The sequence below is a fragment of the Carassius auratus genome, unplaced genomic scaffold (assembly GCF_003368295.1).
Source record: "Carassius auratus strain Wakin unplaced genomic scaffold, ASM336829v1 scaf_tig00020494, whole genome shotgun sequence".
In the NCBI taxonomy this organism is placed as follows: Eukaryota; Metazoa; Chordata; class Actinopteri; order Cypriniformes; family Cyprinidae; genus Carassius; species Carassius auratus.
Window position 1 is genome coordinate 82,597 of NW_020525032.1, and position 23,103 is coordinate 105,699.

At 42.7% G+C, this 23,103-nt stretch overlaps 1 protein-coding gene, 1 long non-coding RNA gene and 1 pseudogene across 3 annotated transcripts; 2 read left to right on the top strand and 1 right to left on the bottom strand.

Annotated features, from left to right (window-relative positions):
* Positions 1 to 205: 205 nt before the first annotated feature.
* LOC113076494 (tripartite motif-containing protein 16-like) lies at positions 206 to 6,798 on the top strand. Its single transcript, XM_026249185.1, has 6 exons — positions 206 to 1,797; positions 1,893 to 1,988; positions 2,068 to 2,301; positions 5,354 to 5,543; positions 5,642 to 5,689; positions 5,900 to 6,798. Exons 1-6 carry the CDS (start codon positions 1,219 to 1,221, stop codon positions 6,412 to 6,414), a joined length of 1,662 nt encoding a protein of 553 aa, XP_026104970.1. The 5' UTR covers positions 206 to 1,218; the 3' UTR covers positions 6,415 to 6,798.
* A 3,670-nt stretch (positions 6,799 to 10,468) lies between these two features.
* Positions 10,469 to 15,907, bottom strand: LOC113076493 (uncharacterized). 2 transcript variants are annotated; one of them, XR_003281191.1, is made up of 4 exons: positions 15,606 to 15,907; positions 15,303 to 15,467; positions 14,955 to 15,061; positions 10,469 to 11,226 (listed from the first exon to the last, which is right to left on the bottom strand). It is a non-coding gene; the product is annotated as an uncharacterized LOC113076493 (long non-coding RNA). The 2 variants fall into 2 exon arrangements; XR_003281190.1 differs by having other exon boundaries at positions 14,955 to 15,467.
* Positions 15,908 to 16,521: 614 nt separating this feature from the next.
* LOC113076492 (betaine--homocysteine S-methyltransferase 1-like) lies at positions 16,522 to 21,471 on the top strand (annotated as a pseudogene).
* Positions 21,472 to 23,103: the final 1,632 nt, after the last annotated feature.

The window sequence follows — 23,103 nt, forward strand, 5'->3', positions numbered from 1 at the left end:
ACAGAACAGGACCGTCTCCTCCTGAGTAGTCAGCTACAGAACAGGATCGTCTTCTCCTGAGGAGTCAGCTACAGAACAGGATCGTCTCCTCCTGAGTAGTCAGCTACAGAACAGGACAATCTTCTCCTGAGTAGTCAGCTACAGAACAGGATCGTCTCCTCCTGAGTAGTCAGCTACAGAACAGGACAATCTTCTCCTGAGTAGTCAGCTACAGAACAGGATCGTCTTCTCCTGAGGAGTCAGCTACAGAACAGGACCGTCTCCTCCTGAGTAGTCAGCTACAGAATAGGACAATCTTCTCCTGAGTAATCAGCTACAGAACAGGATCGTCTCCTCCTGAAGAGTCAGTTATAGAACAGGACAGTCTCTTCCAGAGGAGTTAGCTACGGATCAGGACCGTCTCCTCCTGAGTAGTCAGTTACAGAACAGGACTGTCTCCTCTTGAGGAGTCGGCTTCAGGACAGGACCATCTCCTCCTGAGGAGTCAGCTACAGAACAGGACCGTCTTCTCCTGAGGAGTCAGCTACAGAACAGGACCGTCTTCTCCTGAGGAGTCAGCTACAGAACAGGACCGTCCAGGGGGCAGCTGTGGCTAATGGTTAGAAAGTAGATGACTTGTAACCCGAAGGTCAACGGTTTCGAGTCTCGGTGCTGGCAAGAGTTTTAGGTGAGGGGAAGTGAATGAACAGCGCTCTCTTCCTCCCTCAATACCCATAGCTGAAGTGCTCTTGAGCAAGGCACTGAACCCCCAGCTGCTACTCCTGGTGTATGTTCACGGTGTGTTTACTTCTCACTGCTGTGTGTGTGCACTTGAATGGGTTAAATGCAGAGCAACAATTCCGAGTATGGGCTACCATACTTGGCAAATGTCATGAAAAAATGAAAACGAAGCTACCAAAAAATGAGGCAGACTCCAGGGACAAGACATTGACTGCCAAAGAGGTTAAAGCTGTTGTCCTGCTTCTCTTTAATTCTCTGAGAATTTGTCTGAGACTGACATTTAGTAGACATTTGTTTACTTTAATAACAGCCAGATGTGTCGAATGTAAACTCAGCAGGGGAAGGAATGAGGAAACTGTTTTACAGTTTTACATACAAACCTGTTTTACACACATCACTCAGACACAGAAGCAGGAAACAGAATCAGAGTTCAGAGAAAGAGAAACTGAAGTGTAGTCAAGCTGTCGAGTGTTTGTGTCTCTGTATTTAAGCAGTAAAATGGCAGAAGCCAGAATTTCAGTGGATCAGAAGGAGTTCATGTGTGCAGTGTGTCTGGATCTCCTGAAGGATCCAGTGGCCATTCCCTGTGGACACAGTTACTGTAAGATCTGTATTTCAGGTCACTGGGATCAGGAGGATCAGAAGAGAGTCTACAGCTGCCCTCAGTGCAGACAGACCTTCAGTCCAAGACCTGCTTTATCTAGAAACACCATGCTGGCTGAAGTGGTGGAGAAACTGAAGAAGACCAGACTCTCTGATGACTGTTATGCTGGAGCAGGAGATGTTCAGTGTGACGTCTGTACTGGAAGAAAATACAGAGCCATCAAGTCCTGTCTGATGTGTCTGAACTCTTACTGTCAGAATCACCTAGAACAACATGAGAGCTTATTTAAAGGAAAGAGACACAATCTGACTGAAGCCACTGGACGACTGCAGGAAATGATCTGCCAGAAACATGAGAAGATCCTCGAGGTTTTCTGTCGCACTGATCAGAAATGTATATGTGTGCTGTGTACGATTATTGAACATAAAAACCATGACATTGTATCGGCTGCAGATCAGAGGACAGAGAAACAGGTATTTAACACTAGACACTGATCAAATATTGCTGACATTTATTTCACTTTTATACTTACACTTGTAGTTTGAACTATCATCTGTTTGTCCTGCAGAAGCAGCTGAAGGAGACACAGAAGACGCTCCAGCAGAGAATCCAGCAGAGAGAGAAAGATCTCCAGCAGCTGAGAGAGACTGTGGAGTCTCATAAGGTGAGTCTGGAGAAGAAGAGAAGTTTGTCTCCGTCTCAGTTCAGACTCACTGAAGCTGAATCACTGTGTGTCCTAACAGCGCTCTGCACAGACAGCAGTGGAGGACAGTGAGAGGATCTTTACTGAGCTCATCCGCTCCATTGAGAGAAGCCGCTCTGAGCTGATACGACTGATCAGAGATCAGGAAAAGACTGCAGTGAGTCGAGCTGAAGAACGACTGGAGCGACTGGAGCAGGAGATCAATGATCTGAGGAGGAGAGACGCTGAGCTGGAGCAGCTTTCACACACACAGGATCACATCCAGTTCCTGCAGGTAACACAGACCTAGAAGAACAGGATCAGAGTGGACTTGAGAAGATCCTGCTTTGACAGAGACTCACAGAGAAACAGTTCATGAGTGTCTTATTATATAATCATCAGTCAGACGCTCATCTGATCATCTTCTGAAAGAGATTAATGGTTTTCAGCTCTTTACTCTTTCAGTATTTCTCTTTAAATCACTTGTAGAAGTGACGTCCTGCTGCTTCTCTGACATTACATTCACTGTGTAACTGTCCAAACTCTCCCACAGACCTTAGAATCTGGTGAGGATAGTAAACCCCTAACCATAGAGACATGTACTATGAGTTAATAAATGTGCCTAGTACATAAGAAGTAAAGTCATAACATAATGATATGTCCTAGCAAATCATTAGCTAATGATTAATTAAAGCAGATAACTGTAAGATGAAATGCATAGCTTTGACCCATTGTGGTAATTAATACATTCAATTTGTCATGCTGTCTGGTCTCTGTTTCCCTGGGTGTCCACTAGTGGTCTCACTTCCCCATAGTCACCTCACCGCAGGCACTACACTTCCAACAAAGCCTTGTCCGTTCATCATAGTAATTGCACACCTGTTAATTGCACTCAGGTGTCTTCACTTTCATAGTCATTATCCTGCCCTTATAATCCAGTCTGTTTCCTATTGTCTTTATGGAGTCCTTACATTTCGTCACCTAGTGTCCTCGCATCCTAGTCTTTGAGTTCCTGTTCTTGATCTTGTTTGTTTGTTTGTTTGTTCTGTTTGGATTGATGTTCTGTTACGACCCCGGCTTGTTTGATTCTGACTTGGATTACACTTAATAAACCTACAGTGCACTTGGATCTTCCATCTCCTGTGTTCCCATACGTGACAGAAGGACTCCATCATGCTAAGATCCAACAGTGTGGAATTTCGTATACATTCCCCAGCCACCATAAAGGAGCGGATGGGGAGACTATCTAACCTAACCACTCTCTGTCAAAAGGGGAGTTAGGTGGGGGCCTTGGCGCAAATGTTCTGGACAGTGGCAGGGAGGATGGGGTATAACCCAGGATGGCCGCCGGTCTGGAGTCATGGCACAAGATGGCCACTTGTCCAGCGCCTCTACACGGGATGACAGCCACAGTTGACCCCCCAGAGTCGAGTCAGGTTCCCGTTGACCCTCCAGAGTCGAGTCAGGTTCCCGTTGACCCTCCAGAGTCAGGTCCAGTCGCCGTTGACACTAGAGTCAAGTCACTGGTGAACTTCAAGGACCGAGTCAAGTCACCCGTGATTTTCAAGGACAGAGTCAAGTCACCGGTGTTCTTCATGGGAGAATTCAAGTCACCGATGATCTTCATGAGCAGAGTCAAGTCACCATTGATCTTCCTGAATCCAGTCTAAACTCTGCGGAACTACCAGAGCCTCTCCACGTCTCAGCCGAACTCTCTCACGTTTGTTCTGTTTGGATTGATGTTCTGTTACGACCCGGGCTTGTTTTATTCTGATTTGGATTACCCTTAATTATCAATCAATCAATCACCTTTATTTATATAGTGCTTTAAACAAAATACATTGCGTCAAAGCACTGAACAACATTCGTTAGGAAAACAGTGTCTCAATAATGCAAAATGATAGTTGAATTCAGTGATGTCATCTCTGTTCAGTTTAAATAGTGTCTGTTTTTATTTGCAATCAAGTCAATGATATCGCTCTAGATGAAGTGACCCCAACTAAGCAAGCCAGAGGCGACAGCGGCAAGGAACCGAAACTCCATCGGTGACAGAATGGAGAAAAGAAACCAGGCTCAGTTGGGGTCAGTTCTCCTCTGACCAGACGAAACCAGTAGTTCAATTCCAGGCTGCAGCAAAGTCAGATTGTGCAGAAGAATCATCTGTTTCCTGTGGTCTTGTCCTGGTGCTCCTCTGAGACAAGGTCTTTACAGGGGATCTGTATCTGGGGCTCTAGTTGTCCTGGTCTCCGCTGTCTTTCAGGGCAGTAGAGGTCCTTTCTAGGAGCTGATCCACCATCTGGTCTGGATACGTACTGGATCCGGGTGACTGCAGTGACCCTCTGATCTGGACACAGACTGGATCTGGTGGCCACGGTGACCTCGGAACAAGAGAGAAACAGACTAATATTAGCGTAGATGCCATTCTTCTAATGATGTAGCAAGTACATCGGGTGTTATGTGAAGTGTTCCCGGTTCCGGTTTACCTAATTAATGCAGCCTAAAAATCCTTTAATAGATTTGGATATTAAAAGCATATTAGTATGTTATGTGTATGCCAGGTTAAAGAGATGGGTCTTTAATCTAGATTTAAACTGCAGGAGTGTGTCTGCCTCCCGAACAATGTTAGGTAGGTTATTCCAGAGTTTAGGCGCCAAATAGGAAAAGGATCTGCCGCCCGCAGTTGATTTTGATATTCTAGGTATTATCAAATTGCCTGAATTAACCTACACTGCACTTGGATCTTCCGTCTCCTGTGTTCCCATACGTGACAAAATTACACTGTTAGTTAATACTATGTTATTTAGTATATAATACAGGTTGACGCTTCTAATGAATAGCAATTGATATATATTACGTAATCTATTAATCAAGTTGACTCTTGATTAGTTGCTGATGTAGTAATCATTGATGAATTATTAATTTTTTTAAGAACCTGTGCATTAACTCATGGTTATCTGTGTATTAAAAATGAAGTAATGCATATTAGTGCAGCAGTATTGTAAAGTGTTCTCATAATGGTCAATCTAATCATATCTTTGAGCTGTTTTTCCTGAACAAATCTACTCAACTCTACAATGAGACTCCATTGATGTGCTTGGGCTGTTAGATGGACATTTATGTTCTTAGCAGATGTTTAATCATCCAAACTATTCTCTAGAAAGTTCACAAACAGGTATGTGGTGAATACTAGAATCTGCAGCTCTAATGAGATGAAATGAATATGAGTAGAATGAAGCTGATGCTGTAAAAGTGCTGGACTGAAGAATGTTAATGAAGATCAAATCTGATGTTCCTGCAGGTTATTGAGTGAATGTGGAGCTGATAAGTTTGATATCTGTTTTCTGTAGAGTTTCCAGTCTCTCTCAGCACCTCCTGAATCTACAGACGTAAATGATGATCTCTTCAGTTCTCTCTTCTCTTCTGATGATCTGAGAGAATCTGTCCATCAGCTGAGAGACAAACTGGAGGATTTCTGCAAAGAGGAGCTCGAGAAGATCTCAGACAGAGGTAAAGTCCTGGAGATTCATCTGCTCTCAGAAACCAGTCCATCATCATCTCATATCATGGAGAACATCATATTAGAAATGTGTTAGGAATAGATACAGGATCATGAGGATCACACTGTTCATGTCTGTTGATTTCCACAGTTGCATTTATCAGGATCAGGAACGACTTCCTACAATGTAAGTCAGTAAGAAAACCAGCTGAAAAACTCACCGAGTATGTTCATGTTCTTCCTGTAGAAGGAGAAAGAATAGTTTTATAACTGATGATGTAAATGATGATGTTCACAGATATCTGTTCATCTGTACTGAGACACTGATGATACACTGAACATGAAAAGATCAAACAGATTCATAATTCCTGATTCTGATGTGTTTTATCTCCATCAGATTCCCATCAGCTCACTCCGGATCTGAACACAGTGAATAAACACCTCCGTCTGTCTGAGAACAACAGAGTGATCACTAACACTGACACACTCCAGTCGTATACGGATCATGCAGACAGATTTGATGTGTATCCTCAGGTGTTGTGTAGAGAGAGTGTGTGTGGACGCTGTTACTGGGAGATTGAGTGGAGTGGAGATGTGTATATATCAGTGTCATATAAGAGCATCAGCAGGAAGGGAGGTGTTGAGTGTGGGTTTGGATGGAATGATCAGTCCTGGAGTTTGTTCTGCTCTTCCTCCAGATACTCATTCAGACACAATAAAATAAAGACTGTTCTCCCTGTGGAGTCCATCAGCAGTAGAATAGGAGTGTTTGTGGATCACAGAGCAGGAACTCTGTCCTTCTACAGCGTCTCTGACACAATGAGCCTCATCCACACAGTCCAGACCACATTCACTCAGACGCTCTATCCTGGGTTTACTGTTGGTCCTGGATCGTCAGTGAAACTGTGTTGATAAATCAGTGTAGACTGACAAGAGATTCTACCCATAATGCTTTGAGCTGTGTGATGAATCAGTAACAGTGAGACGTTATAGAGTCACTTCATGACATTAATACTGCAGCTGAACTTTTGTCACTGAAATAATGTGTGTAATAAATCCTCAGATAGACAGTAAGATCAGTGTGTGTATGTGTCTGTGTGTGTGTGTGTGTGTCTGTGTGTGTGTGTGTGGGTCTGTGTGTGTGTGTGTTTCTGTGCTTTTCTCAACCTCTGTTTGTGTTGAAGGGAATTACTAATTTAGTTGATAATATATATATGATTGTAACGATATTCACACTCCATATACATCGGGAAGAAGGAGGCGGGAACCGGCGCACAATCAAAACATAATTTTAATATTCAAATAAATACAAAACAGCGCGTCAGCCCCTCACGGCGACTGACGCGCACAAATAAAAGCCAAAACATAAAATAATGTCCCAGGCCTGGTCCTCTCTCGTCCTTCACGGTCGTCACTCCAGTTTTATATCCTTCCATCTCCTACGTGGGACTCGATACTAGCGGTGGGCGCAGGTGTAGCTCATCTCCAATCACTACACCTGGCCTCACTCCTCGTTCCCACGCCTCTCGGCCCCGCCCCACTCGCCACATACCCCCATCACCCCTCGCAGGCGGGGGGGTACCCCCGAGACTGCGCTTTACTTCCCCCCCCCTTCCCTCCGGGGGAGACCGCTCACGGGGACCTGCGGGAACCTGGGGTAGGACAGACGAGGCGAGAGAAAAGGAGATGGAAGGAGGAGCGACAGGGACGAGAGAGGGGAGAGAGGAGAAAAAAAAAAAAAAAAATCTGGTTCCCAGACGCACTGCTGCTCGGCCCTCCACCGGCTGGGTGATCTCCTCCGCGGTGCCTGGCGGTGGCACTGGACGGCCCTCGGCGGACGGCACGACACTCCTCCGCCGCCCGGTGGACGGCGACGGCTCCTCCGATTTTGGGCAGCGGCAGGAGTCCCCCGTTCCCTGCCCCTCCGGATTCCGTCACGGAGGCAGCAGGCTCCGGCCCCCTGGTGAACGGCGCCGACTCCTCCGCTCCCTCAAGGACGGCAGCTGCCCCTCCCTATCGTGGGCGGCCGGCAGCGAGCTCGCCCGTCCCCGGCAACTCGCTCCAGCCCACCGCCTCGAGCGTCCCTGGCGGCACATTCCTCGCCTGCTCGAGGGCACCGCAGATTCACCACAGCGGCGAGGGATCTTCAGCAGCGCGTCCCTCCTTCTCCCGGGTTTCGGCACCACTGTAACGATATTCACACTCCATATACATCGGGAAGAAGGAGGCAGGAACCGGCGCACAATCAAAACATAATTTTAATATTCAAATAAATACAAAACAGCGCGTCAGCCCCTCACGGCGACTGACGCGCACAAATAAAAGCCAAAACATAAAATAATGTCCCAGGCCTGGTCCTCTCTCGTCCTTCACGGTCGTCACTCCAGTTTTATATCCTTCCATCTCCTACGTGGGACTCGATACTAGCGGTGGGCGCAGGTGTAGCTCATCTCCAATCACTACACCTGGCCTCACTCCTCGTTCCCACGCCTCTCGGCCCCGCCCCACTCGCCACATACCCCCATCACCCCTCGCAGGCGGGGGGGTACCCCCGAGACTGCGCAGGAACCGGCGCACAATCAAAACATAATTTTAATATTCAAATAAATACAAAACAGCGAACAATGATCCATTATTAATTTTATTATTAATAATCATGATCAATAATTAATATTTTTATTTTAAAAAATGTTTAATCATATTTTTTAAGTGTTATTTCTGTTCTCTGTCTGATATAATAAAGCTTCTACCCACTTGAATAACAAAATTGATGGCTTTATTCCTCTGTGCAGATCTCCAGAAGACAAATCAAGCTCCTCATTATAGATTCTTCTCTCACCCTTAAATCAGCTGACATACAAATCAGATGAGTCATGAAAGGAATCATATGTTGTCCTGTGTAACCATAAAATCACACTATCGCTTGACAAAAATAAGATTCAGGATAAGAGTCAGCTTTTTATCTAATTCCAATATAATACAGAAGTGAACAAAACTGTTAATAAAGTCAAACGCTAAAAGGTAAGAAGTTTTTCAGAAATGAGGGCATGACACACAATCTATCCATGTTACCAAAAAATACCATATTAATGTCATAAAAGAATAAAAGATGAGAGCACTGTAAAGAAAAAAGTTGCATCAACTTACCTCAAGCGCTTTTTTGAGTAAACTTAACAAACGGGGGCTAAAGTCCACCTACCTTAAAATAATAACTTAATATCACAAGTTGTCACAACATAATAGTCATGTTAACATAAAAAATATCAGAACAAAACATTTTTTGTTTACTGAACACAAGGCCTATTATCTATAAACATACACAATTTTTATTTTATTCAAATAGTCTAAATAAATAAAAGACCATAACACGGGTCAAATAACTTTTTTTATTATTGAAAGTTTGTGTCCAAACACAAGGACATACCAAGTCTTTCATATTAACTTCTTTACTCAATGCATTTTACACTGAACTCAACACATGGTACATAATGCATGTTAAATAATAAAAAATCAAAATTACTACATTGGGTATTTTAACATCAACCTAATCTACTGGGCAAAGTTACGTCCAGTGGACGTCTTTTTATGTCTTTGCAGACTTTGTCCACTGAGGAGACAGAACGTTTTTATGACGTCTCTTTTTTCAATGTTTTTTATGTCTTCTGTACGTCCGATATAGACATTTACAGATCCTCCTTACAAGGTTCTGTGACTTTATTTCTGTCAGACATCTAGAGAAGCTCTTATTGAGAATTAGAAGAGGTTTAAATGTTGATATTTAGTGTTTGGTTTAGTTGGGATCTTGGTCCAGTTATCTCTTGTGTTAGCTTGTCTCTGTTAATTCTTAATAAGAGCTTCTCCATATTCTTCAATAAGTCATTCCCCGAGAGAAAACAGTTCTTCACCAACGGACTGATCTCTTTCAGGAAGGACATGTTTGTCTCTTAATGAATGGACAGAAAAAATGCTTTCCATTGAAGAGTCACACAGGTTTATACAGACACGAGGAAGAGTAAATGGACAGAATGATCATTACTGGATGAACTGTCTCTTTAAGGCTTCATATTTACATATGAGAGAAAGTGTCTGATACACTACAGACAGACTCTAATCTATGGAAGCTTGTTTATGCCATGGATAAAAAGATGATAATAACAATAAAAATTTAATTGTGACTTTTTTTTATCTCACAATTTGTGCAGTTCTGAGTGACAAAGTCAGAATGGTGAGATACAAACACAGAATCTAAAAAAATTAACTTGAGATGTCACAATTACCCCGTTTAAAACCAACTAGTGAACATCAGACCTGTTGTGATCACTTCCTGTGTCCCTGTGGACAAACAGGAGTCACTTCCTGTTGAATGCAGCACATGTGATCAGGTGTGAGGTCACATGGGCGAGTGATTAACCAGGTCAACTATACTGACCACTCAACACACTGAAGCTGAACCTGACCAGCTCACAGACGTCTGATCTAGTTACTACACGCCCACTTACACAGGAAGAGACATCTGACTGACATGTGCAACAACCAATCACAGATCACGGTTTAATCATGGTGTTTAGAGGAGGGTTTATCTGACAATAACACACGACTCAGAGTGTATGTGTGTGTGTGTGTGTGTGTGTGTCTGTGTCTGTGTCTGTGCGTGTGTGTGTGTGTGTGTGTGTGTGTGCGTGTGTGTGTGAGTGAGTGTCCACTTTGTATGTGTTAAATGCAGAGCACGAACCATACTTCGCTGTATGTCACATCACTCACTGCTGATAAAAACAGCACAATAATCCACAGGTTTTGGCTTGTAAACACTGCTTGATCTGTGCAGATTTCTCTCCTGATTCAGACCAGAACACTTTTTCACTGGAGGAAGTGTTATTCTGGATTATAGACTCTATGTGTTTGAGTTAAAATCATCTTAATGCTGGATGTGTTTCAGGTTTTGTCTTCTCCAGATGTTCACTGATGGACTGGAGTGCTGTGGATTATTGGGATGTTTTTATCAGACTCTCATTCTGACGGCACCCATTCACTGCAGAGCATCCATTGATGAGACACTGATGCAGTGCTACATTTCTCCAAACCTGATAAAGACTGAAAGGCCTGAAGGTGAGCATATTTACAGTAGATTCATTTTTTGAGTGAACTGTTCCTTTAAGAAGAATTCCTGAGCAAAGGAGACACACAAACATTGCAGGTGTCCTGAAATAATCACACAGTGACAGAACATGATCCATCAGTCTGAAATAACCTCCAGCAGCACAACACACACACACACACACACACACAGTGAGATAACAATATTTTCTAATCCCAACACTAAACATAACCCTCCCAGAACACCTTTTGCATTTTGACATTCTTAATAAATCAGTGTTTAGTGTGTTAATTTGGTCTGTTGAATTACGCTGTGTGTGTGTGTGTGTGTGTGTGTGTGTGTGTGTGTGTATCAGAACCAGTTCAGCAGACACACAATCACAAACATCTGTAATGCAGTGACGTCATCTGATTGGTCGAGGTGTTATTTGAGGAACCAATCACAGCTCACAGTGTATTTGTGAGTCGGTAGGGTTCAGAGTAACTGGATCCTCCTGCAAGCGTTCTGTGAGCTCTGACCTTTGACCTCCTGGTGTGTTTGACTGATCCCAGACCTGCAGCCCTGACCCGACAGAACCTGGTGACATCATCGCTGAAGCACGAGTGTGAGTTCCCTTCGTAAACATCATTCTACAGCAAGAGAGATGATTAAAAACTCCACTCATTCACTTAAACACTAGATATAAAGACTTTATCTCAGAGCCTGCCTCTTCAATAACAGTCTCTGATTCTCCAACTGCACAATGTTCTTGTTTTGCATGTACTGTAAAAGCACAGTACAGGTAGTTTGTTCTTAGTGTAAAGTAATCATTTACAGCCAAAACTGTTAAAAATGCTTCTAACCTCAATAAATCACTCAAACTGAATCAAACACAAGAAGTGAGACAAACTAACCACTCATACTCTATATTTCTCTGAATATAGCCAAATAGAACTGAACAGAATAGAACAGGACAGAGCAGTACCTACTAGAATAGAATTGAAACGAGTACAAGAGATAAGAACAGTATAGAACACAATAGAATAGTATAGAATAGAATCTATTAAAATTAAATAGAATTTTATAAAATAGAACAAATGAGAATAATATAGAACAAACTGAATAGATAACAGTATAGAATAGAATAGTACAGATTAGAATATTAAAGAAAAGTATAGAACATAATAGAACATGGTGGAACCTGCTAGAAAGAATAGAAAAGAGTAGATTAGATAAGAACAATGGTAGATAACAGAATAGAATATTATAGAATAGAACTGATTTGCATAATATAGATTAGTATAAAATAGAACAAATTAGAGCTATATAGAATAGGCTATAGGCAAATAGATAACAGAATAGAATAGAATAGAATAGTACACAATAAAACAGAATATAATAGATTATAATATCAAAGAAAATATAATACTGAATAGAATAGAATAGAATAGAATAGAATAGAATAGAATAGAATAGAATAGAATAGAATAGAATATTAAATATCTGAGTGAGTCACTAAAGTTGATGGCCTTGACAAAAATAACTGAAGTCAAAGTTTTGTTGGTCATCTTGAGGGAGAAACGGAAGAGGAGTTCTGGTGAGAACTGGCTGAGCAGAGGCGTGTGAGAGAGACCTCTGATGATTGGCTGAGAGATGGACTGTTGGTGAGAGCTGATTGGCTGGTCATGTGAGTGGATCAGAAGGCCAAAACCCCAAAAGCATTAAACCTGGACCAAAATCAGCTAAATAAACACACACACTCAGATCTGACTCTTCTTTATTACTCAGTTGAGTTCACAGAAACATTCTCAGTCAGATCTCATGTTTAAACAGACTCACACAAGCAGAGAAAGTCCTCTGGATCAGGAGCACATGACACACATTAAACGTTCAGCACACTCGTTTCAGACATGATGAATACAGCAGCGGAGACAGATTATGGGATGCAATCAGGTGTGTTTGCTATAGGAGAGGTCAGAGGTCAGAGGTCAACGATCGGCCTTTAACTCTGTGTGACTGCGCAATGTGTGTCTGATCATCTTATCAAAGCTGCTTCAGCACATTCCCATAAGAACATCAGCAAATCCTGCTGAAAGATCTGCACCCATGACACTTCTGTCAGATTTGGATGATAATCTATGAATTGAATATGATAAATCATGTTCTTTGTCTTTCCTTCCTGTGACTGGTGGCCCAGAGAGAAGTTACAAGAGTTTACCTTGAATTAAATACCATATACAGTTTATTGTGTCACAAAAATACCATAATATTCGATTTAAAGCAGAATGTGGGACTTTTGAATATAATAAAGGCTCTACTTTGAAATGTCTATGCTTTACTAGTTCCAGCTGCTCATTCAAACAGATGAGGGAGATAAATGTGTATCTTATGATAGATTACACAGTAAATGGATTCATGCGTGGTTTTCTCTGATTGAGAACTGCTCTGAAACTGAGAAACTGTAGATCACGCAACAGTGATGCATCTGACTTTGACCATGCATTGCTTATGTTTGTTTCATGAAATCTTCACCTTTTAAAGTTTAATCACATTAGCGTGTATTGCTTTTTTTTCTGGGTTGTAACATTTTACCAGATTTCAGACTTATTCACTTTTATTTTTAAATAAAATATTTCACTAGATTTGATCAAATTAGTGTGCACCCGTGATTTTTCTAGAATCTAGAGTATCTTCTGCTAGTGAATTATCCACTAACCTAGTTTATAATAGTATTTTTTTCATAGATTACAAATTTAACATTGTTTAAAAAAAAAAACTGCGCTGGTATTGGATTGGATCGGTATCTGCAGATACTCTGAATTTTCAGTATCGGATCGGATCGGTTCTGAAAAAATGGTATCGTTGCATCACTAGGTGTTATCTAAAGCCCCTTTCACACTGTGATTCCGGCAAATACAGGGGTAATGTGTTCCAGCAATTGTTCCCAGGTCGCTAGATTTGGCACTTTCACACTGCCAGTGATGACCCGGTATATGTGCGTGCTTTCACACACAATACGTGAAGATCCCGTAACGACACGTGACATCAGGGCGTGACGTGTAATGTACGAGTCAAAAACGCTAGGCACGTTATACTTTCACTGAAGCAAGCGAACGATCTCGGCGTTAGCGCGGAAAGTGAGGAACTAACTGATCTCTGTTTTTTTAGTCGGGAATGTTGATCTTCCTTCAAAACAGCCAGTAAAAGAGTCGCGCGATAACGCGCGTCATCACTTCGACACGGCATTAGATCTGGCTTTTGTTCACACAGCGCTCGTCCCGGGTCGAACCCGGCAATGATACTAGGTCTTGACCCGGGACGTGTTTACTTTCCCATAGAAGGCAACCTGGCAGGGTCATGAGGTGTGTTCTAAGATGTGGGTGTGGTCTATGATTTGAGGGCATGGGCTAACACATGGGTGTGGTCTAGTGTGTGGGGGTGTGGCCTAACAAACATGTGGTCTATAATGTGGGGGTTTGGAATGTCATGTAGATCTGGTCTTGCATATGTGGGTGTGGCTTAACAAACAGATGTGAGGTGCGTTTGACTTCATGGAGCACCATGCAGACCAATCGCAATCTGACTTGAAGCAGTGCATGCCAGCTAGAAATTTTGTTTGACTAGAACCAGCAACAAGGCCACGTCACTGTCACACACCTCGTGATCTAAAATGTGTGGAGTGGTTTAACACATGGGTGTAGTCTAGTGTGTGTGGCCTAACCAATGGGTGTGGTCTTTCATGTGGGGGTGTGGCATGTCATGTAGGTGCGGTCTATCACATGTGGGTGTGGCCTAATAAACCGGTGTGGTCTATTATGTGAGGGTGTGGTCTGCCATGTGGGTGTGGCCGAACCTGTGGCATTGACGATGTGATTGCCTCGGATGGTTCTGTGAGCGGTTTGCGTGAGACCTGTGACCGGAGCAGGATAATAAGATCTGAGCACCGTACATTCACGCTCCTGCTGGGAATACAGGTCGATGTGACCATCACCCGGACTATACAGACCCGCCAACACCTGACACACAGACACAAGCAGCTTCCGCATCCACACACAGAGGTCCTGCTGTCCTCACCCAGTTTAACATTACAAATTTATGAATTTGTGCCAAATGAGGGATAAAAACATGCTTTAAATAAATGTATGCTCTGCTTTATAGTAAATGTTGTTTGCAATGAATGCCGCTGTAATTTATGTTTGTTATATGCTCATCTGTGTCCCTGCAGCACAGAAGCAGTCATCAGTGTCACAGATGTATATTTGTAGAAATAGACAATACATTGTATGAGTCACAATTATACATTTCTCTATTATGACAAAATTCATTAAGTTATGAAGTAAAGATCATGTTCAATGGAGATATTTTGTAAATTTCCTACCGTAGAGCTTTCAGATGATGTATAAGTCTCAATTGAAATAAACTGACCATTATGACTGGTTTTGTGGTCCATGGTCACATATTTTCATTCCTGTTTTGTTCTGTATACTGTTGCATGTTGAGGATTTGTTGTGGAGTGACAGAAACAAAAATACATGTTTATAGTGTTTATATTTGTAAACGTTGCATTTTAGATACTAACACTTTTTACTGATGCTTATCAAGAAGAAAAAAGCAGGATAAGGGAAAAAAGATAATAATTCAGCAGTAAAATATAATAAAATCATCATATAAATGCAGTATGTGTGTCAGTCTTGACGTGATCCTCGGGCGTGTGAAGGTGTTGTACCTCGTTCATGTGGAGCAGAGGGAAGAGCTGCTGGATCATCTCAGCGCTGATGAGGAACTGTGGCGCCGGGTGCCAGTGTGTTCTGCTCGTCTGATATATGAGCTCGTCCACTCGGACCGGACTGGACGCCAGTCTGATGCTGCTGGACTGATGGAAGCCCACGGCCTGCGACACAAACACACCACACTCCCCATTAACACACCACACAACACACTCTATACAGCTGTCAACCCCTCACAGAGCTGCAGCAGTTCATTACAGTGAAATCCTGATATCAGATTTATTATGTCCTCATCTGTATACCTCATATTTCCATAAACCAGTCTCATATGTGACAAGTCTATCAGATACAGCTCATCTTTCCTCAGATTTCTCACCGCTCATCTGTCGTGAAGCTCCGAGCAGGGATGTGTTTAATATTCACGATATTGTGTGCTGTGAGAGCGAATGGAGCTTCTTGAGGTTCGTCTGGAGTAACGCACACACGCACGAGCAGCGCGCCCCCGCTCGCCTCAAACACGCGGAGAGTAAACGAGGGATTTATGATTCATCAGCATTAATTCAACACGAGAAACACTGAACACGGATGAAAACAGAAGGACAAACAAAACATTCAGTTTCAGTACTTTTTCCTACACACTCAGCATCTGTTATATCTGCAGTGTTGACATGCAATATTATATCTGATAAACACTGAGTGAATGAACAATCTGCAGCACAAACAAACATTGCAGCACCCTGTGTGTGTGTGTGTGTGTGTGTGGTGTGTGTGTGTGCACTCAGCAGCGATAATCCGCTCAGACATGATCAATAATCAATAACTCGTCTAGAATCAGTCTGTGTGTAAAACATCTGCAGCAGCAACTTTTACAAAAGAACAAAAACACTCTCAGATTCATGACTGATGTGTTGGCCTGGTTTCCTTCAACAGAGGAACAGACTCGTGACGCCTAGATAACAGGTTTGTTTTTGTTGTTAGTATAGAATAACTGGTACAGTATGTAGCATTAATCTCTATTAGTAGAGCAAGAGCTCAGGCCCAATCCTCTTTATTTCTCTCTGAATGATTTATCGAGCATCACTCTGATGATACTGGTGTTCTGCGAAAGGAGATCAGCTGAAAGATAAACATTAACCAGTGACTTTGTGAACTACAGTTTAAGTTACAGGGGGCCGATCTCACACACACACACACACACACACACTCTCTCTCTCTCTCTCTCTCTCTCTCACACACACACACACACACACCCCTCCAGCTCTGCTCTTTATAAGCGCTCTTCTCTCGAGGATCTCTCTCCAGTCTCTCTCAGCTCTCTTGAAGATCTTCATCTGTTTCTGAATCTCCTGCTAAACATGGCACCAGTCGGATCAAAGAGGGTGAGTTTCTGATTCAGACACAGCCAGCTTTTGTTTTTACACGCATGAGATCCTGCTGCAGGATTATACTTCTTTCAGCTGTTTATATATAAATTGTCTCGAACACATGAACAGAAACACTGAAGCTCATGTTAAAGTGTGTGTGGAAACGCGCCTGGAGAGCGCGCTCGGACCCTGAGCCACACGATCACGCGTCTCTGCGCTGAAGTGTTTTGAGCTGTAATAGTGCATTGCTAAGTGTGTGTGTGTTAGGGTGTCCTGGAGCGCCTGGGCTCCGGTGAGGTGGTGATTGGAGACGGAGGGTTCGTGTTCGCTCTGGAGAAGAGAGGATATGTGAAGGCCGGGCCCTGGACCCCAGAAGCCGCAGCGGAGCACCCCGAGGCCGGTGAGAGACGGGGCCAGAAAAGCCCTTTCACAGTTCTGAAAAAATCTCTTCCAGTTACATTAATATAACATCCGTTCCAAGTTCATCTGGGCCCGTGTTCACAAAACATGTTCAGGCTAAATTGCTCATAACTCACAGATTTAGAAGAAAATCTTACATAGGCTATAGTGGACGTGTCAGTCCTAAAAGTAGAGTCCTAAATGTTTGTTCTGAGTATTTCACAAGCGTTTCAGCTCCTAAATCTGTGAAAGGTTAGGAGCACAAACACCAAACCACAAACTATCCCTAAAATAGATCCTGCCTCGAAACAAACATTTAGAATCATTTGACTATAATGAGACTTTAAAAAGATATCGGCTTCTGTTTTAAAGATTATCCCAACTCCAGATTTTCCTTTGATTATAGATTGTATTATATATAGATCACATATATATAGACTTTATTAACCTGTTAGAAAGGCAAGAAGTCTTCTGTGTTTGCTTGTCTTACTATGAGCCAGGATTATTCTACTGTTAATTAAAAGGCTGTTTATATGCATATTCACTAATTGTTTCTGAGAAGCACACATGTAAGAGGCTGAACACATACTTGTTTAATTAGTATCAGCCAATCACTGTGTGTGTCGTTAGGAAGCGTGATGACATCACCCATAGCAACCAGCTCAGCCCCGCCCCCTGTTCATTCAACATTTGTATAAAGAAGAAACATATTTTAAACTTTTAGAAAACTTCAGAGAAGATTCAGAAACAATGTTTGCATGATTTAACGGGGACATTTACCTGTTCTTAGAGAATATTTTTCTTGCCGGGATTCAGAGATTTATTTGTTTATCTGCTTTTGTAATGATACAATACAGTTAATTATTACATTTATTTCTTGATTAATGATTAATTACATCTTGTATTCAAGTTGTCTTGAGGGTCATGTTTAATATGCTTTGATTCGACAGAAAACAAACACATTATCACCGTGTTTTTAGAAGTAAAATATTGTATAAATCAGTGTAAATGAAATATGAACAAACCCTCAGAAATATAGAGAGGGATAAACCGTGAAGTCTGGTGTGTGTAAGATAAGGACTGGAATTTGAAAAGAGGACATTATGGAAGCAAAATAGATTTCAATACTGACCGGTGCATGAAAAAGCAAAGATGTTTTGCATTAACTTTAACTTTATTTTGCTAAACCTGTCCCTGCAGCACAGAAGCAGTCATCAGTGTCACAGACGTATATCTGTAGAAATACACAACAATACACTGTATGAGTCACAATCATACATTTCTCTTTTATCAAAAATCATTAGGATATTAAGTAAAGATCATGTTCATGAAGATATTTTGTTAATTTCCTACTGTAAATATATCAGAACTGCTCCAGGGTCAGATACTGTATTGCTTGTTTGTACTTGAATGTCTTAAAACTGTTAGATTATTGGTTCTTGTCTGAGTGTTTCCTGGGCTCTCTGGTTGTATTTATTTTGTAAGAAGGCACTGTGTGTAAGCGACGCATGTGTCTCTCTCCGTCAGTGCGACAGCTGCACAGGGAATTCCTGCGCTCCGGGTCAAATGTCATGCAGACGTTCACTTTCTACGCCAGCGACGACAAACTGGAGAACAGAGGGAACAAGCTGACTTTCACTGTGAGTTTCTCTCTTTCACACACACCGCTCACACAGACCCTAACCCTGATCACACCGCTCTGATGGAGGTTTTTGCTGACCGTCCGCAGGGCCAGCAGATCAACGCGGCCGCCTGTGATCTGGCCAGAGAAGTAGCCAATGAGGGCGATGCTCTGGTGGCGGGCGGAGTCTCTCAGACACCCTCCTACCTCAGCTGCAAGAGCGAAGACGAGGTCAAGAAGATCTTCAAGAAGCAGATCGATGTCTTCATCAAGAAGAACGTGGACTTCCTGATCGCCGAGGTGAGGACGTGCACAGAACCCTCTCTGACTGACCGATTGACCGATTGATTGATTGATTGACTGACCGATTGACTGATTGATTGATTGATTGATGACTGACCGATTGACCGATTGACTGATTGATTGATTGATTGACTGACCGATTGATCTGCAGTACTTCGAGCACGTGGAGGAGGCTGAATGGGCCGTCCAGGTTCTGAAGGCAACAGGAAAGCCTGTAGCGGCCACCCTGTGTATTGGACCTGAAGGAGACATGCATGGAGTGACACCTGGAGAGTGTGCGGTCCAGGACTGGTCAAAGCAGGTGTGTCTAACACACACACACACACACACACACAATATTCTGTGTGAATTTCATGCAATTTTAATCTAGTAGTCAAGAATCTAATTAGTCCTTTTTTTGGTTGCTGTTGAAATAATACTTTTATACGATCTTGTCAATGTTTTGCAGTAATTTAACATTTCATACTTAGTTTTTATGATTGTTTTTTCTGTGAACACACTATTTACACTACAAAATGACAAACTGTGTATGATTTGAAAACCTTTCATGTTGTGATCCTCCTGCTCACTCTGTGTTCACTCCAGGAGTGCATTAGTGGTTGTGCTTTGAGACACTCCTCCTGACTTTGCATCATCACACGCCCTCAGCCAGCGGCTCGATCTCATGATGCTCTGATGCTCTGTGTTTGTGCTCCAGGTGCTGATATCGTGGGTGTGAACTGTCACTTTGACCCCATGACCTGTGTGAAGACCGTGGCCATGATGAAGGCCGGCGTGGAGAAAGCTGGTCTGAAGGCGCATTATATGACACAACCGCTGGCCTATCACACACCTGACTGCAGCTGCCAGGGATTCATCGACCTGCCGGAGTTCCCCTTCGGTACACACACACACACACACAGACAGACACACACACACACACACACACACACACACAGACACACACGCACGCACCACACACACACACACACACAGACACACACACACACACGCACGCACACACAGACACACACACACACACACAGATACACACAGACACATACGCACGCACACACACACACGCACACACACACACCACACACACACACACACACACACACAGACACACACACACACACACACACACACACGCACGCACACACAGACACACACACACACAGACCACACGCACACACACACACACACACACACACACGCACACACACACACACACACACACACACACACACAGAGACAGACAGACACAAGTTAAATAAATCAAAACTTAATTTTTGATTAGTAATATGCATGCTAAGAACTTCATTTGAACAACTTTAAAGATTATTTTCTTAATATTTAGAATATTTTTGCTCCCCTCAGATTCCAGATTTTCTAATAGTTGTATCTCAGGACAGATATTGTTCCTCCTAACAAACCAGACATCGATGAAGAGATAGATTTATAAACGTCATGACATTATGACTGGTTTTGTGCTCCAAGGTCACATATATTTCTGATGTTATTCCTGTGGTTATGCCTCCTCACGGTCCACTGACTCAGTTATTATGAGTGTGTGTTATGATCAGTAACCAGCGTGTGTATTTGTGATTGAATCCTGATGAAATCTGCACATGTGTGATGAGAAGCTGATGTGTGTGTGTGTGTGTGTGTGTGTGTGTGTTCTCCAGCTCTGGAGCCGCGGATCCTCACACGCTGGGATATGCAGCACTACGCCAGAGAGGCTATAAGGCCGGGATCCGTTACATTGGCGGCTGCTGCGGGGTTCGAGCCGTACCACATCCGCGCCGTGCCGAGGAGCTGGCAACGAGAGAGGAACCCTGCCAGAAGCATCTGAGAAACACGGCATGTGGGGCAGCGGCCTGGAGATGCACACCAAACCCTGGGTCCGAGCCAGGTGAGAGAGAGAGAGAGAGCGAGAGAGTGACATAGAGAGAGAGAGAGAGAGAGAGAGAGAGACAGAGAGAGAGAGAGAGAACACATGTGTCTGTGGTGCTGATGGGTGTTTGCTCCGCAGGGCCCGTCGTGATTACTGGGAGGCATCTGAAGCCGGCGTCGCGGTCGCCCGCTGTGTCCATCCATGTCCATCCTGACGGCTGGGGGGTCACCAGAGGTCACGCTGAGCTCATGCAGCAGAAGGAGGCCACGACCGCGGAGCAGCTGCGTCCACTCTTCCAGAAATCTGACGCCAAACACTGAGGATCTGCTCCAGGAGACGACAGAGAGAGATGCACATCGCTCTACCTCTGTCCTTCCTTCCTTCATACACTAACGCTGATATCATGAAAAACACCGTTTACTTCAGCAGGACCAGACGATCTTCAGAAACCAGATCAAAGTTGAATCTCCCTTAAAGTGTGATTGTGCATTTAGAGGCGACCAATGATATTCTGTATTCAACTGTGCTGCTCTTTTTGAGCCAGAGCTTCATTCCAGATGTTCAGAACACTCCTGACGCTCAATAAAAACTCATCATGATCTCAATCGCTCTCTTTGTCCTGGAGTTATTTCATAAAATCATTGAACACACGGTTAGGAAAATCAGAGCTAGAAAGAGGTTCATTGATAAGTATGTTTGCACAAACAAGGACAGAGGAAGCTTCTAGTGCACATAAACACTCACACACACACACACACACACACACGTGCTATATGCAAACATAATTAACAGGAAATGCAATTAGAAGAGGTGATGTATTGTTACATAATACCTCATACATAACAGTATGTGCAACATCATATAACTAAAATTGTAAATTCTACTTCTTGTTACAAGTATGGAAGAACCATCGCTTCTACCACAAAAGACTGCTTTTTAAGTTACTTCCTGATGTATCCGAATTCCTTAGCATATCCAAAACCTCAGAACAACTTGATGATATAACAGAAAGTATGGACTCTCTCTTTTCTAGCACTTTAAATACAGTTGCTCCTTTACGCTTAAGAAAGGTTAAGGAAAACAGTTTGACACCATGGTATAATGAGCATACTCGCACCCTAAAGAGAGCAGCCCGAAAAATGGAGCGCAGCAGGAGGAAAACAAAACTAGAGGTATTTCGTATTGCTTGGCAGGAAAGTAACCTATCCTATAGAAAAGCATTAGAAACTGCTAGATCTGATTAATTTTCTTCTCTTTTAGAAGAAAACAAACATAACCCAGGTTTTATTCAATACAGTGGCTAAATTACGAAAAATAAAGCCTCAACAAGTGTTGACATTTCCCAACACACAGCAGTAATGACTTTATGAACTACTTTACTTCTAAAATCGATACTATTAGAGATAAAATTGCAACCATTCAGCCGTCAGCTACAGTATCGCATCAGACAGTGCACTATAGACCCCTGAGGAACAGTTGCCACTCATTCCTCTACTATAGAGAAGAACGAATTGTATAAACTTGTTAAATCATCTAAACCAACAACATGTATGTTAGACCCTATACCATCTAAGCTCCTAAAAGAGGTGCTTCCAGAAGTCATAGATCCTCTTCTGACTATTATTAATTCTCATTGTCATTAGGATATGTCCCCAAAACCTTCAAACTGGCTGTTATTAAGCCTCTCATAAAAAAAACACAACTTGACCCAAAGAACTAGTTAATTATAGACCAATCTCGAATCTCCCTTTTCTGTCCAAGATACTAGAAAAGGTGGTATCCTCACAATTATATTCCTTCTTAGAGAAAAATGGTATATGTGAGGATTTCCAGTCAGGATTTAGACCGTATCATAGTACTGAGACTGCTCTCCTTAGAGTTACAAATGATCTGCTCTTATCATCTGATCGTGGGTGTATCTCTCTATTAGTTTTATTGGATCTTAGTGCTGCGTTTGACACAATTGACCACAACATTCTTTTACATAGACTTGAACACTTTGTTGGCATCAGTGGAAGTGCATTAGCATGGTTTAAATCGTACTTATATGACCGCCATCAGTTCGTAGCAGTGAATGAAGATGTATCATATCGATCACAAGTGCAGTATGGAGTACCTCAAGGCTCAGTACTAGGGCCACTACTCTTCACGCTTTATATGTTACCCTTGGGAGATATCATCAGGAAACATGGTGTTAGCTTTTACTGTTATGCTGATGATACGCAGCTCTATATTTC

Bases quoted from the DNA above. Each gene is read 5' to 3' on its own strand.
- LOC113076494 (XM_026249185.1), top strand. From the start codon at position 1,219: ATGGCAGAAGCCAGAATTTCAGTGGATCAGAAGGAGTTCATGTGTGCA. The intron at 1,989-2,067 runs GTGAGTCTGGAG...GTGTCCTAACAG, and splicing joins AGACTGTGGAGTCTCATAAG to CGCTCTGCACAGACAGCAGT. The intron at 5,690-5,899 runs GTAAGTCAGTAA...TATCTCCATCAG, and splicing joins CAGGAACGACTTCCTACAAT to ATTCCCATCAGCTCACTCCG.